Source organism: Nyctereutes procyonoides, unplaced genomic scaffold (assembly GCF_905146905.1).
Source record: "Nyctereutes procyonoides isolate TBG_1078 unplaced genomic scaffold, NYPRO_anot_genome, whole genome shotgun sequence".
Lineage (NCBI taxonomy): Eukaryota > Metazoa > Chordata > Mammalia > Carnivora > Canidae > Nyctereutes > Nyctereutes procyonoides.
The window spans coordinates 25,976,869-25,990,919 of NW_026575041.1; the positions used below are offsets into that span (position 1 = coordinate 25,976,869).

Genomic DNA, 14,051 nt, shown 5'->3' on the forward strand with positions numbered 1-14,051 from the left:
CATCCCCAGAAGATGATAGTAACCTGCATGTCTATGGCTGGGTGGAAATCAGAAGCTGAAAACTGGGAACTTATCTTATTCTGAGGCAGATCTTGGTGAGAAAGAAACTTCAAGCAGCCTCCAGAAAAAGGAATGCAGACAGATTTTCTGGGTTCACGGTAAGATAGGAAAAAAAAGATCATGGGATGCAACTTGAGACTGAGAAAAAACCTTGGAGTTATGGGTAAATAAGTGAGAAATGTCTTAAAAATCTAGTCCACATTGTTTATTTTATTTTATTCTTGAAGATTTTATTTATTTATTCATGAGAGACACACAGAGAGAGGCAGAGACACGGGCAGAGAGAGAAGCAGGCTCCATGCGGGAAGCCCAATGTCGGACTTGATCCCAGGGCCCCAGGATCATGCCCTGGGCCGAAGGGAGGCTCTCAACCACTGAGCCACCCAGGTATCCCACACATTGTTTATTTTAAAGATGAAGGAAAGGAGGCATAGAATTAAAATAAAGGTCAATTAACAAGTATCAGAATGGGGTTTTGTACTGACTTCCCAATACACTTTAGCTTACTCTGCATTGCCATCATAAAAATCAATGAACTGGTGTTGATTTGATTCCAATCAGAAAATAACTTGAGCTAAATAGTGGAAGACCTGCTCTCCAGGAGAGAACTAAGACAAAAAATTTAAAAAATGCATTATTTTAATATTAATAAGCTTGGCTGCAGTCAAGATTTCTAATTAGGTCAGCATAAATTAAAATTGACCAAAAACTAGCCCAGGTGGGGATATCAAAAATTCATAATTTTGCTCCGGATGCTATCTCTGTGACCTTGGAGGTGTCAGAAGAGCAATAATTTATCCCCAGTTCCCATGAAATTTAGGTATTTATACAAGCAACAGATTGAAAAGAAAATGCAAAAACTCACAGAAATGTAAGCAGTAAAAAATTTTTCAACTCTTTATTAATACCTGCCCTTCTCCTTTATAGTCCACATTAAGAAATACTGATGGATTGCATGTCCAGGTTAATGTGCAATGACAGATGATTCAATTCAAAACACTGTGAAAAGCTACTGGGTAAATGATTCAATGCCACATCAACTATGTTGTTGTCGTTGTTTCAGCTATGTTTTTACTTAAAAAATTCTCTGTTTGTGTCTGTATCCAATGCCACAGCACTTTTCAGTTTTAGAAACATCTAACTGGAAAAGTTTAGAATCCAGTTCGCAGTCACTCCAAAAGCATTTACCTAGCTTTATTGTGTTTGATTTTAATTTCTCTTTCTTTGTAAAATCAATTTCTCATTAGTGCTAAACCAAATGTTTCCAGAGGAAAATGAAGAAATGCATTTAGTTGACACAGATTTTTACCAAACAACTATTCAAGAACTTATAAAGAAGAAATAACTTTAATATAAAATAGGGAGAAATGTTATAAATACATACAAGTTTATATCTGGTTAGTAAATAGTGCTTTTCAAAGTATGGTTCAAAGGAAAAATATCCATTAAGTTTTTACTAGCTTAGTATTACTAATAAGGAAAAACTGACACATTCATGCTAATAGACACACAATAACACCATAAAATGTAACCTTAAACCAGTGAAAATAATGAAAAATATTTTAAGAGTGAAAATAAAGACACAAATTTCAATCCTATCAATGAAATTAACTCAAAATCCCTTCTACAATTTGACTCTTTGCCTCTCTCCTATGGTTAAATAGAGCTGTCATCATGGACCTTCATGAAAAAAAAGTGGTCTGATAAGTTAATTTACTTTAAAATGTGGTCATGAATCAGACATTCTGATGAGGCATTTAAGCACCATTTAACCATTTGTTGGCTTGTTGTGTTATTATGATGCTGAGTTCCTTCCTTGAGCAAAAACTTTTATAGCATAATATGCTGAGATCTGGGGTATGGAAAATGTTCTAGAGGTATAAGAAGAAGGGGATTCATGATGAATGGGTAGGAAACTACTAACTGAACATCATGCCAATGGAATCTGAGCAATAACAACAACAAAAAGTTAGAGAATGATAAGTAATTTACCAGACAGATAGGAGACTGGGAAACAGGAAAGGTCCCATCCATATAGAGGAAAACTATTTGCAAAGACCTCACTAAACATAAATTCTTCGGAGAATGACAACTATTTCATTACAAATGCAAGTTAGGATGGGTGTAGATGTGAGAATGCAGCTAGAAGTCTGAGATGAGATGAGAAAAGCAGAAAGAAATTAAGATTATGAAAGAAGTCATTTGTCATGCTAGAGAGTTTGGATTTTATCCTGGATGCAGTATGGAGACATGGATGTGCATTAAGTCAGTTGGCAATATTATCATGTAACACATTGTGAAGGCAGTGGGATTGCTATGTAAGAAGTAGCCTGTTACTGATAGCAAAGGTAGCAGAATTACAGTAATAGAGATGAATTCTGATGAGAGATGCTCAAAGGTTGTGATAGTAAGAGAAAATGGTAATGATATATTAAGCTTGGGCCCAAAGATGAAAACAAAGCTACACTGGGCAACGAGTATTCTGGGGGTTTGTCTTTTGCTTTTTTAAAAGATTTTATTTATTTATTTCAAAGAGAGAGAGAACATGGGAAAGGGCAGATAAAGGGAGGAGCAGAACTCAGCTGAACAGGGAGCCCAATTCAGGGCTCCACCCTAGGACCCTGAGATCATGACCTAAGCTGAAAGCAGCTGCTTAATCAACTGAGCCACCCAGGTGCCCCAGGTACTCAATATTCTGAAGAGACTCTTAAAAAATTGGGAACAGGCAAGAACCACCAGAGAAAAGGTGGTGGAGGGCACCCATCCTGGGGTGGAGACCAAAGAGCTGCAGCAACAATTCCAGGCCAGGGATCCCACCAGGGATAGGAGTATTGTACTGAGCCAGGTGGTGGAGGGGGAACAGGGAGATGAAGTAGAAGATTGAGGCTAGCAGAGGATAAGTCAGTTGGATAAGTAAGGGACACTGTGTCCCAAAAACTTCAGTGAACAAAGCAGCATGTTTCTGGAACAAAATTAGACACATAGATCAATGGAACAGAATAGAACACCCAGAAATAAATCCACATTTATATGGTCAATTAATCTTCAACAAAGCAGGAAGGAATATCCAATGGGAAAAAACATTCTTCAACAATGGTGTTGATAAAACTGCACAGCTACCTGCAAAATGATGAAACTTGATCACTTTCTTTCACAATACACACACAAAAAAACCTCAAAATGGATTAAAGACCTAAATGTGAGACCTGAAACCATAAGACTCCTAGAAGAGAGCACAGGCAGTAATTTCTCTGCAGCTGACTATAGCAATATTTTTCTAGATATGTCTCCTGAGGAAAGGAAAATAAAAGAAAAAATACGCTATTGGGACTATATCAAAATACAAATCTTCTGGACAAGGAAGGAAACAATCAGCACAACTGAAAAGAATTGGATACGGGAAAAGATATTTGCAAATGACATATTCAGTAAAGGCTTAGGATTCAAATATATAAAGAACTATTATAACTCAACCCCCCAAAAAGCAAAATAATCCAATTGAAAATGGGCAGAAGACCTGAACAGACATTTCTCCAAAAAAGACATACAGATGGCCAACAGACACATGAAAAGATGCTCAACTTCATTTATTATCAGAGAAATGTAAATCAAAACTATGAGGTATCACCTCATACCAGTCAGAATGGCTAAAATAAAAAACACACACGTAAAAAAACAGGTATTGCCAAAGATGGAGGGCCCTCATGCACTGTTTGTGGGAATGCAAACTGGTACAGCTACTCTGGAAAACAGTATGGAGATTCCTCAAAAAATTAAAAATAGAACTACCCTACAATCCAGTTATCAGACACCTAGACATTTACCAAAAGAATACAGAAACAGTAATTCAACCCCTATGTTTATGATACATGCAACCCCTATGTTTATGGCAGCATCATTAATAATAGCCAAATTATGGAAGCAACCCACATGTACATCAATTGATGAATGGTAAAAAAAAAAGTGGCACGTGTGTGTGTGTATGTGTGTGTATGTGTGTGTGTATATATACACACATACACACACACATATATATAGGGTTGAGTTATAATAGTTCTTTATATATTTGGATCCTAAGCCTTTACTGAATATGTCATTTGCTATATATATATATATATATATATATATATATATATATATATATGCTGGATAATATATGAATATTTTCCAGCCATAACAAAGAATATTATTTTGCCATTTGCAAGGCCATATATGGAGTTTGAGAGTATAATGCTAAGGAAAATAAGCCAGCAAGAGAAAGACAAATACTATATGATTTCACTCATATGTTAAATTCAAGAAACAAAATGAGCAAAGCAAAACAAGGCAAAGCAAAGACAGAGGGAGACAAGCTAAGGAACAGACTCTTAACTATTGAGAAGAAACTTTTGATTACTAGAGGGGAATTGGGTAGAGGGATGGACGAAATAGTTGATGAGGATTAAGGGACTGCACTAGTTGTGATGAGCACTGGGTGATGCATAGAATTCTTGAATCATTATATAGTACACCTGAAACTACTATAACACCATATGTTAACTATACTGGAATTAAAATTAAATTAATTTTTTGATGATGAAATAATCAGGAGAAAAAGTTAGATTCATACCGCATAGCGTAAAGAAAAAGTAACTCAAAAATGAATCATAGACACAAACATAAAACCTAAAACTGTAACATTTCTAGAAGAAAATGAGAACTTTTTGTGACCTTAAGTTAAGTAAAGATTTCCAAGTACAACCACGGAAACCCAAAGCATAAAATAAAATTGATATATTGTACCTCATCAGCTTCAAGAACTTCTGTCGTTGGAAAAATGTTAAGACATGCCATAACCTGGTAGAAAATATTTGCAATTTTCCTATCTGAAAAAAGAGTTATATCTAGAATATTTTTTAAAAACTGTCAAACCTAAATAAGAAGACAATTTCATAAATAATTGGGTAAAATATTTGATCACTTCACCAAAGAAGATATATAGATGGGAAATAAGTACCTGAAAGATGTTCAACATCATTAGTCATGAAGGAAATGCAGCTTAAAACCACAATGAGATTCTACTACCTAATTATTATAAGAGCTAAAATTAAAAGACTGACCATTTCAAGTGTTGCAAGCATTTTCAGGCAATGCTTCTAGGAATGTAAAGTGTCATATAACTGCTTGGAAACAGTACAGAATCTCCTTTAAAAATTAAACATTAAACACAAAGCATAAAGCAGATGATCCAGTGATTAGACCTAAGTACCTACCCAAAAGAAATAAAAGCAAGATAATCAAAAACACTTGCTACCCAAATGTTGATAGCAGCCTTATCTATAATAGCACCAAGTTAAAAATGGCCCAAACATTCACCAGAGGTGAATGGATAAATAAGTAGTGGTTTATACACACAATGGAATACTATTCAGTAATAAAAATGATTAGATTATTGGTCATCACAACAGCACACATGAATCTCAATTTTATCTTAACTGAATAATGCTGAGTGAAATAAGATAAAAAGGAATATATGATGTTATGATTTTATGTATATAAAATTAGGTAAAAGTTCAGACTTACTAAAGGGACAGAAAGCAAATCAATAGTTGCCTGGTGACAGTAGGTGTATGATAAGAAGAGGTTGGAGGGAGAGCATACAAAAGATCACAGAGATACTTTGAGGTGATGTATGTGTTGACTATCTTGATTGTGGTAATGGTTTTGTTTCTGCATCCATTTATGAGAACTTTTCAAAGTCTGTATTTTGAACATGTGAGCTTATGATATGACTACCCACCACAATAAAGCCGTTTTTTAAAAGAATGGCAGCTTCCCATTTCCCTTAAAATAAAGACCAAATGTTTCCCATACTATACCAAATTCTATATGATCTTTCCTCCATCTACTTCTCCAGTTTCACTTTGGGCCATTTCCACCCCCATTTTATATGCTTCCATCATAATTAACCATTTGATTCTTCAAGGGTGTAGTTTTTCTCACCTCAAGGCCTTTGCAAATGCTATTCCTTTTCCTTTCCCCACACTTAACTCCTACTTAACTTCCTGTCATCCTCCAGTTCTCAGCTCAAATATTCGTCCCAAGAAAAGACTTACTGAACAGCCTAAACTACTTGAGTTTTACAACTCTCTACTTTTTCCTTTTTAAAATTTGTCACAAATTTTGTTTTTGAGTACATTTTCCATTAATGGCTATCAACATGACTAAAGCACAATAATTTACATATATCATTTAGTTAATACTTTTGAAGAAAGATATAATTACAACATTTCATATATAAGGAAAGAGATTAAATGCTTGAAATCATACACATAGGGACGACTGGTCGCTCAGTGGTTGAGCATCTGTCTTTGGCTCAGATTGTGATCCCAGGGTCCTGCTTCTCCCTCTGCCTGTGTCTCTGCCTCTCTCTGTGTCTTTCTCATGAATAAATAAATAAAATTTATTTTTAAAAAATCACACACATACTAGCCAATGGCAGGAATTTGAGCTCTACCCTCTCTGACTTTAAAGCATATCATTTTAATTAATGATTCTACAATAATATATGATATGCTACCAAAAATAAATATAATCTGGAAGTCAGCATGATCTCTAAAATTAAAGCAGGTAAGTAGGTAGTATCTGAGTATCTGCAGGCAAGCAGTATACTTGGAATAACCTAACTAACTTGTGAGGTATCTTGATAGGTAAGCCAAAAATGGAAATAGAAGTTCCAGAAAATGGCCTTGAAATTTGGAAATCAAAATGGCATCAAGAAGTTAGCAATAAACCCTTGCAAAATAGGGTTAAGCATGGTGCTATCCTAAATAGACTGTGGTATTGGGCAGATTAACACAGCAGAGATCCAGTATTTTGGTGCAAAATGGAAACCAAGACCTTTTGAGGGCTAGGCAGAAACTCATGGAGAAGTTTAGAGATAGGAATATAGTAAGCATGACTTAGTACCTAATCTAGAATGCTGGTTTGCATTTCATCTCTTCCTACCCCCAACAGACCTTTACTTCACCAGTGCTTTACCATTCTACTCCAATTTCAAGGACTTCTCAACAGAATTAATCCCCAAATTTGAAAACTTCAAATTTAAGAGTCACATGCTAATAGAAGAGTTTTTTTTAAGGGCCAAAAACATGCTAGAAGTTTATTTAAGAGTTGTTATTATAAATGGCTTTGAACTAGTAACATTGAAAATGCGGCTTTCTTAGCAGAAAAAAAGATCTAGATTTTTAAAAAGATTTTTTTTTTACACATTGGGCAAGTATGTTATTTTTACTAAACAGCATAATTTCTCACTACCTCCATGATTCAGTATAAAAAAAATGTCATTGTCCATTAAGACTTTAAAGAATTAGCATGAGGATTAAACTCTAGATTCATTTACCTTCTTACTTTACAAGCACTAGGTAAAGGAATCTAACATGTTGCCAAAGAACACAATCCTGAGCCTTAACCACAAAAGTTGATGAAGCACCTCTGATCAGACGCCTCCACCCTGAAACAAATCTGTGTCCAGAAGAATGTTAATATACTATTAAAGATTAAATATTTACACCATTCTAGAGCATGTTAAGCTGTATTACAGTGCTATAATTTCTCCTTTTAAGGAAAAATAAATTGAGTTTCTTTTCCGTGTTCTGAAAGGAAATGAGATTATTTTTAAATAACTAGTGGTTTGCTTATTTTTCCCCATATTTTTAAATTCCAACAAAGCTTTACTTTGCAAAAGGTCCTTCAGTACAAATTCAGTGTCTCTGTTTTGATCTCTTTGTAAAAAAACTCTGCTCATTCGTTCTTTTCACCTGAGAATGTAAAATCAAGCTAAAAAAGTCCTCATCTGGTACTGTTGGTCCCTTTGTAGTGGCAGGTGGTGAAGCACATCTTTGATCATCTAATCTGGACTCTTGACATTTTACAAGGATGTCAAAGAAGTCTTCATCAGGCTCTTTGTTGTCATTAGTCATCAGGTGGCCAAGTACAGACTTATTGTTGTTTTGTGTCAGACGAAGACCTGGCAAATTACTGAAACTGGCCCTTTGGTCATCAAGACGGCGACTCTGTGAGCTGCAAGGTCTAAAAACTCATCCATGTTCGGGGACACCATGAAAACAGATGATGTTTTAAGCATCACTCTAGGGGGAGTGGAAGACGCTGCAGTTGAAGCTGGCCCACAGCTCTATTCTTATAAGCAGCACCTCTGATCATCCATCCTATTGTTCTGAAATTGGCTTACCAGGTCAAAGAACCCTTCATCTCCAATAGAATCTGTACTGACTTTCCCCTGAGAATTTGGAATTCGGTGATTCCAATTACTGGCATCTTGGAGAACTTTAGTGGAGGAATTAGTTTTGCATTTTTTCCCCTTTAATCTGTTGACAAAGAGCAACTTTGCCTAAGAAGATAGATAAAGAGGTTGGAAGTTGCAAGAAAATATTAATTCAATATTTAGTTTATCTAAATAATTATATTCATAATAGCCAGCCATTATAATGTAAGTCACATTCACTGTTTAATCTATTTTTTTCTTTTCTACATTAAAAAAAATATATGAGCTTATCCAATAAAGATCTGTAATTTGAACCAGCAGAAAGGCTTTTGGTTAAAAGACACTGTTACTTGACAGATAAAAAAACACCATAATATTCAAAATCCTTCATCCCCCAAGTGGCCCAAAGTACAGAGGTGTTCATAAACTATCTTTAAAAGGAGTATATGATATATTGGCTCCTGTCAGTGAGAAAGGACTTACCTTAAATCAGGAGCTGAAATACTGCCAATGTCTTTTTTTTTTCTTGCCAATGTCTTAAGATACATTTATTTCTTTAAAGGAAGTGAATATTAAGCCACATTTCTTACCTGCTAGCTTAGAATTTATGCCAATCGATAAAGTGCAGATATTTTTAAAACATTAGTAAAAATTATAATAATTTAGCTACATTTCAATAAAGTATATAACTCAATAAAGTTATAATTATAATGAAAAAGCCTATTTGCTTACAAAAAACATAATTTTTACTTTCAAATATATCCTGTGATAGTATGTGTATCTTTGGAATTTAAACAGAATACATTTATTTCATTTTTATACAAAATCAGCACTCTCTTAATAATAATCAGAATTTTGCATTGACCATCTTACATGGATTATACAACTTTTAAGGGCACTGTATTTTCCAAATGTCTGAAGTTAGTATCTCTCCTAGACATAAATTAGTTTGGCTTGCTTCTAAGCTTGTCTTCCTTCTTATAAGTTGTAAAGCAGTTTTCATGTATATTGAAAAGAGTACGATGTTTTTAAACTGGTATCTTTACTGATGACAATGTGTAAATATCAATTTATAAGCAGTGTCAGCAACCTAGAATCTAATCCAACTATAACAAGGCTCAACACTTTCAGCAACTCTGTTCTGGGTGATGGGAAAGATGGAATACATATTTTAAAATAACATGAAGGATGTTGACTAAACATATTTAACCCATATTTTTCTTTCATAAATGGTATGATATTAGCATATTACCATGGAATAAACTATTCTTTTCAGAACTAGGAAAATCCAATTTTAGGATTTTAAGTTCAGTAGGACCACTGGTTCTTACCAAACACCTGTTACTCCTCCCCTAAAAGTCAGTCCTCACTCTAATGGCATATCAAATAAAACCACAATAGCCACTTATTTTGTTTCAGGTTGCTAGAGGAGGTTGATGCATCAGTTTAAAAAAAATGATTTCTATTTTAGGAGTATAGAAGGGAGAAAAAGACACAAGTACTAATTAACTTTAAAATCCATATATTTTTGCGATGATGAATACACAGGATAATACGGTAATCCCAAATGTCAACCTAATTTTCACTGAACTTGGGTATCAAAAAACCCAAATGGAAACTCAGGTACCGTGTTTTTATATTTAAAAGTGCAGTGCCAGCAGCCGAGGTACCAGGTATCAGGTCTTGTCTTCAAGCCCTTGCTGTGGCACTGTAGAGAAGCCACCATAAATCATCTCTTGGCTGTATACAATTAATTTTATGTTCTGCACTTTTCCTTCTCTATGTCTCTATGCTGTTTCTTTTTATATTTGATTTTTGAGGTCACTCTGGGTTTGACGTAAAACACTCAAGCTTCATATTAAAATATCACTGGGTGATATTATAGTATAAGTTTTAATAACCAAATTCAGGGTCACCTTTTCCCACGAGTTTTAAAATTAACTGTCAAAAAGTATCAAGAGAAAAATTATCGGTGACTCTCTAACCCTTTTAAATATGAGAAGTTATTAAGTGGGTTTATTGCACAATTTCTTGAAGGGTAAAGCATTTCTACTGTCACTGCATATTTTCACAGTGATCTCTTTATCTTATTTATTATTACCATGGTGGTGGTTTCAAACGTCTTCAGAATTTTTTACCACTTAGCTGATCTGCAGTAAAAGAGGAAAAAACCTTTTTTAATAATTTTCAGAATAGCTAATCTTCCGGACGGAAGTCTACGGATCCTAAATGCTTCTAAATCAGATGAGGGAAAGTACGTTTGCCAAGGGGAAAATGTCTTTGGTTCTTCTGAAATCATAGCTTCAGTATATGTAAAAGGTAAGAAAATGTGGCTAACTGTGTTATAAACATAGTTTCATAGCTTTGTGAGAAAGTGAATAAATATAATATGCATGTAAATGTGTTTGCACGTCTGTGTGTGCATGATCCTATTGATAAGATACATTGCACACATAGAACTAAAACAGCCAAGCTGTCCTTTTTCATTATTTAGGAAACCATAAAGGATGGCATACCTTGTTGGTGGAAACTTAAATATTTTGCTTTGAACAAAGTATGTGAGGATATAAAGAAAGCATTCTGAAGTTTTAATGTCTCAAAATTTAAAAGCATTCCAAAAGTATAAAAATATTTTTCCTCCATCAAGATTAATTTTAGCATCAATCAGTAATATTCTTTTGTTAACACTACTACTGGGGATCTGGGGCAGAAGGAGGGCATGAATGTATGCTGTCAAGAGTGTGTATCAGTTCAATGCTTGCATGAGCTGCTCTTTGGTGTTTGCATCAATGGAATTTTTTATGTGCTGTCATTTTTTAGTGTTATAAATATTGCCACTTAAATGTTTCTATTAGTTTTCTATTTCTGTCATGAACTAGAATTTGGCCTATAGGACATTTTTTGAGACTACATACTGTTTATTACTAAGAAAATCCCATATGTTAGACAGAAAATCACATCAATTGACAAAGAAAGATTTTTCACAACTGAACTGTATTGTCAATCAACTTTTTCCATGTGGGCATGTATTATATAGTGAATCATATTTGGTTACAAAAACATAGAAACATTGAGTTTTTTCTTTAAAAATAAAAATGTCATTAAAATAGCCAGCACTCTTATATTTTAGAAAAGAAGCAAACATTAACAGAAGAAAAGAAGATAATTTAAAAGATGACTTAATTTATAGCATACATTATGGGAATCCATCTCTGTCTGCTAGTCTGTGTCTTATTGTACTAAACAATCATTGTCATATTAAGCAATGCTGGATTCACAGACATCTTTAAATAATAACAAAAAAGTTTTCTGTTAATCAAGAGTTAAATGAAATATTTAGTTACTCAGAACATTCCAATTCTCACAAAGTTAAACTACAATATGCTGTAATTATCTGTCTTCTCTGATGAAGCCAAAACTTAGAAAGCCACAAGGAATATCTGCTTCATCAGACTATTCTATTGCCAAAAACAGAGAATAAATAGAAAAATTAACCTGACTTTCAATCATTTGTTTCAGTCTTTTTGAGGTACCTATAATCAGGAATCTAATTAGGAAAAAATACTAAATCAAAATCCTATCTCTATCACCTCCCTATTTTATGAAAAAAAAGTCAATTATTTGATCAATAGCTAAATAACCCTTAGATGTACAGCAGTATTAGCCTTTATTGTTTCAAAGCTGTCCTGACACAATAAAAATGTATCTATTTTTAAAAATTTAATTGAATCATTAAGTAATCAAGCACCCAAATTTCTTCTCAAAAAATTCTTCCCTTCAATAATTTGCCTTTTTTTTTTCTGGATCTCAACTAAAGCATCCACAATTTATCAAAAGTGATTATTTTATAATCAGCTAGCAGTGCTTTTTTTCTATTCATAAAATGGTTTTGTAGAGTATATAGCCAATATAAGTCAGTATAATAACAGTATTATATTTTTATCTCTGTTAAAATAGTAATTTGAGGGCAGGTGCTTCCTATAACCTGTAAAGAAGTGAACTCACCTGAATTTTTCCTCCTTAGATATGGAACATTTTTTTATGATAAAAATCCTTTTATTTATATGTGTTGATCCTTGAAGGTAGACAGGGAGGCTATGGCTTCTCTTTTCTAATTTTCTCTCTTCAGGAATGCCAAATGCTGCTTATACTTATGTATTTTCTTATCTTTTTCGTCCAAGTTTACTTCTTAATGGAATAGTAATTTTTAAATCATCAGTCCCCTGCACAAGCATAGTAAAATGTCCTAGCACACACAAAAAAGTAGTATTTCAAGTAATAATAGTTTACTTAAAGATGTGCATCTAGAGCAACTGCATTGCCTAGATTCCTTGCTTAAATTTTTCTCTTTTATTGAAAGTATAAATACAGGGAAATACTATGTGTTGATTATGTTAATTAATGTGTTTTTATTTCTATAGAACCTACAAGAATAGAACTTACTCCTAAAAGAACAGAGTTAACAGTGGGAGAAAGCATTGTCCTTAATTGCAAAGCAATTCATGATGCTAGTTTGGATATCACTTTCTACTGGACACTAAAAGGACAGCCTATTGATTTCGAGAAAGAAGGTGGACATTTTGAAAGCATCAGGGCCGTAAGTTAATACACTTTTATTTGTTGAGTACTAATGATTTTTTAAATTTACACTTAAATGTAAATCTTTCTTATCTATGAAATGTTAAGGAAAAATAGGAAAAAAATCAATTTGATTCAATTATTTTCTTTCATTATTTTATGTTACATCAAGTTGAAAGTATTTTTTTATTTTTTATTTTTTTGAAAGTATTTTTTAAAAACCCAATAAGAAATTGGAAATTCTTCATTATGCAAATCTGTTTTTCCCACTTTAATTTACTTGATTAATATTATCAATATATTTAGACATTATTTCTTAAAAGTTATATTGTTACATAATACTGTTATTTAAAGCAGGGTTAACAGTAATTATGACTCAATAAATAAATGAAATAAGCCTGCTTGTCCTATTCCTCAAGAAATAGTAATTTTGGATATTCTTTAATTCCTCACAAGAATTAAACATGAGCTTAGAGCATAAACATGCAACATGTCAGCCTTAGATAAACATTTACAGATATATTTATTTCTTGTCTACCAAGTTCTTTCTTTGTAATATCTACGTGGCAGTCAACTAAATAAAGTGGAGATCTTTTGAACCAAATCCTATAGAACACCACAGTGCTGTCAATAGAGAAGTGAAAAAAGACCTCCTTACCCCACACTCTTAACATAAAATAGTGACATAATGACAAATGAGAAGGATGATGGAACTAAGGTTCCAGAGAGATATTTTGGCTGAAATACTCCTTTTATATGGATCCAAATGCAATTTATGCCTCCAAATCCAACTGAAAATGCTTCTCTATTATTATCTATTTATTCTTCTCTAGACACTTTGGGAAACACTAGAAAACCACAGCTGTAGTAAGACCAAACATATGTAAAGCTCAGTTTAGATTGAATTTTATTTTACAGGTGATATGACACAGGGAAAAAAATCCTAGACCCAAAGTCAGGAATTTTCTGGGTCAAGTCCCAGCGCAGTCCCTAATTAGCTTTGTAACAAAAAGCCAGTCACTTGGCTTTCCTGGGCATTTAACTCATAGAGGAGTAAAGTGAATGAGTTGCAGTTGGAAAATTTCTAAGGTCCCTTCTCACTTTAGAATTGGATAAATTTCAATTAGTAGAAGAATAATGATGAGCTATC

At 33.5% G+C, this 14,051-nt stretch overlaps 1 protein-coding gene across 1 annotated transcript in view; it reads left to right on the forward strand.

The window, feature by feature from the left end:
• Positions 1–14,051, forward strand: part of CNTN5 (contactin 5) — a 488,760-nt gene that overhangs the window by 345,707 nt on the left and 129,002 nt on the right. The window contains exons 13-14 of the mRNA XM_055320376.1: positions 10,515–10,642; positions 12,745–12,920. Coding sequence (XP_055176351.1) covers positions 10,515–10,642; positions 12,745–12,920 — 304 coding nt within the window. The remainder of the gene's footprint in view (positions 1–10,514; positions 10,643–12,744; positions 12,921–14,051) is intronic.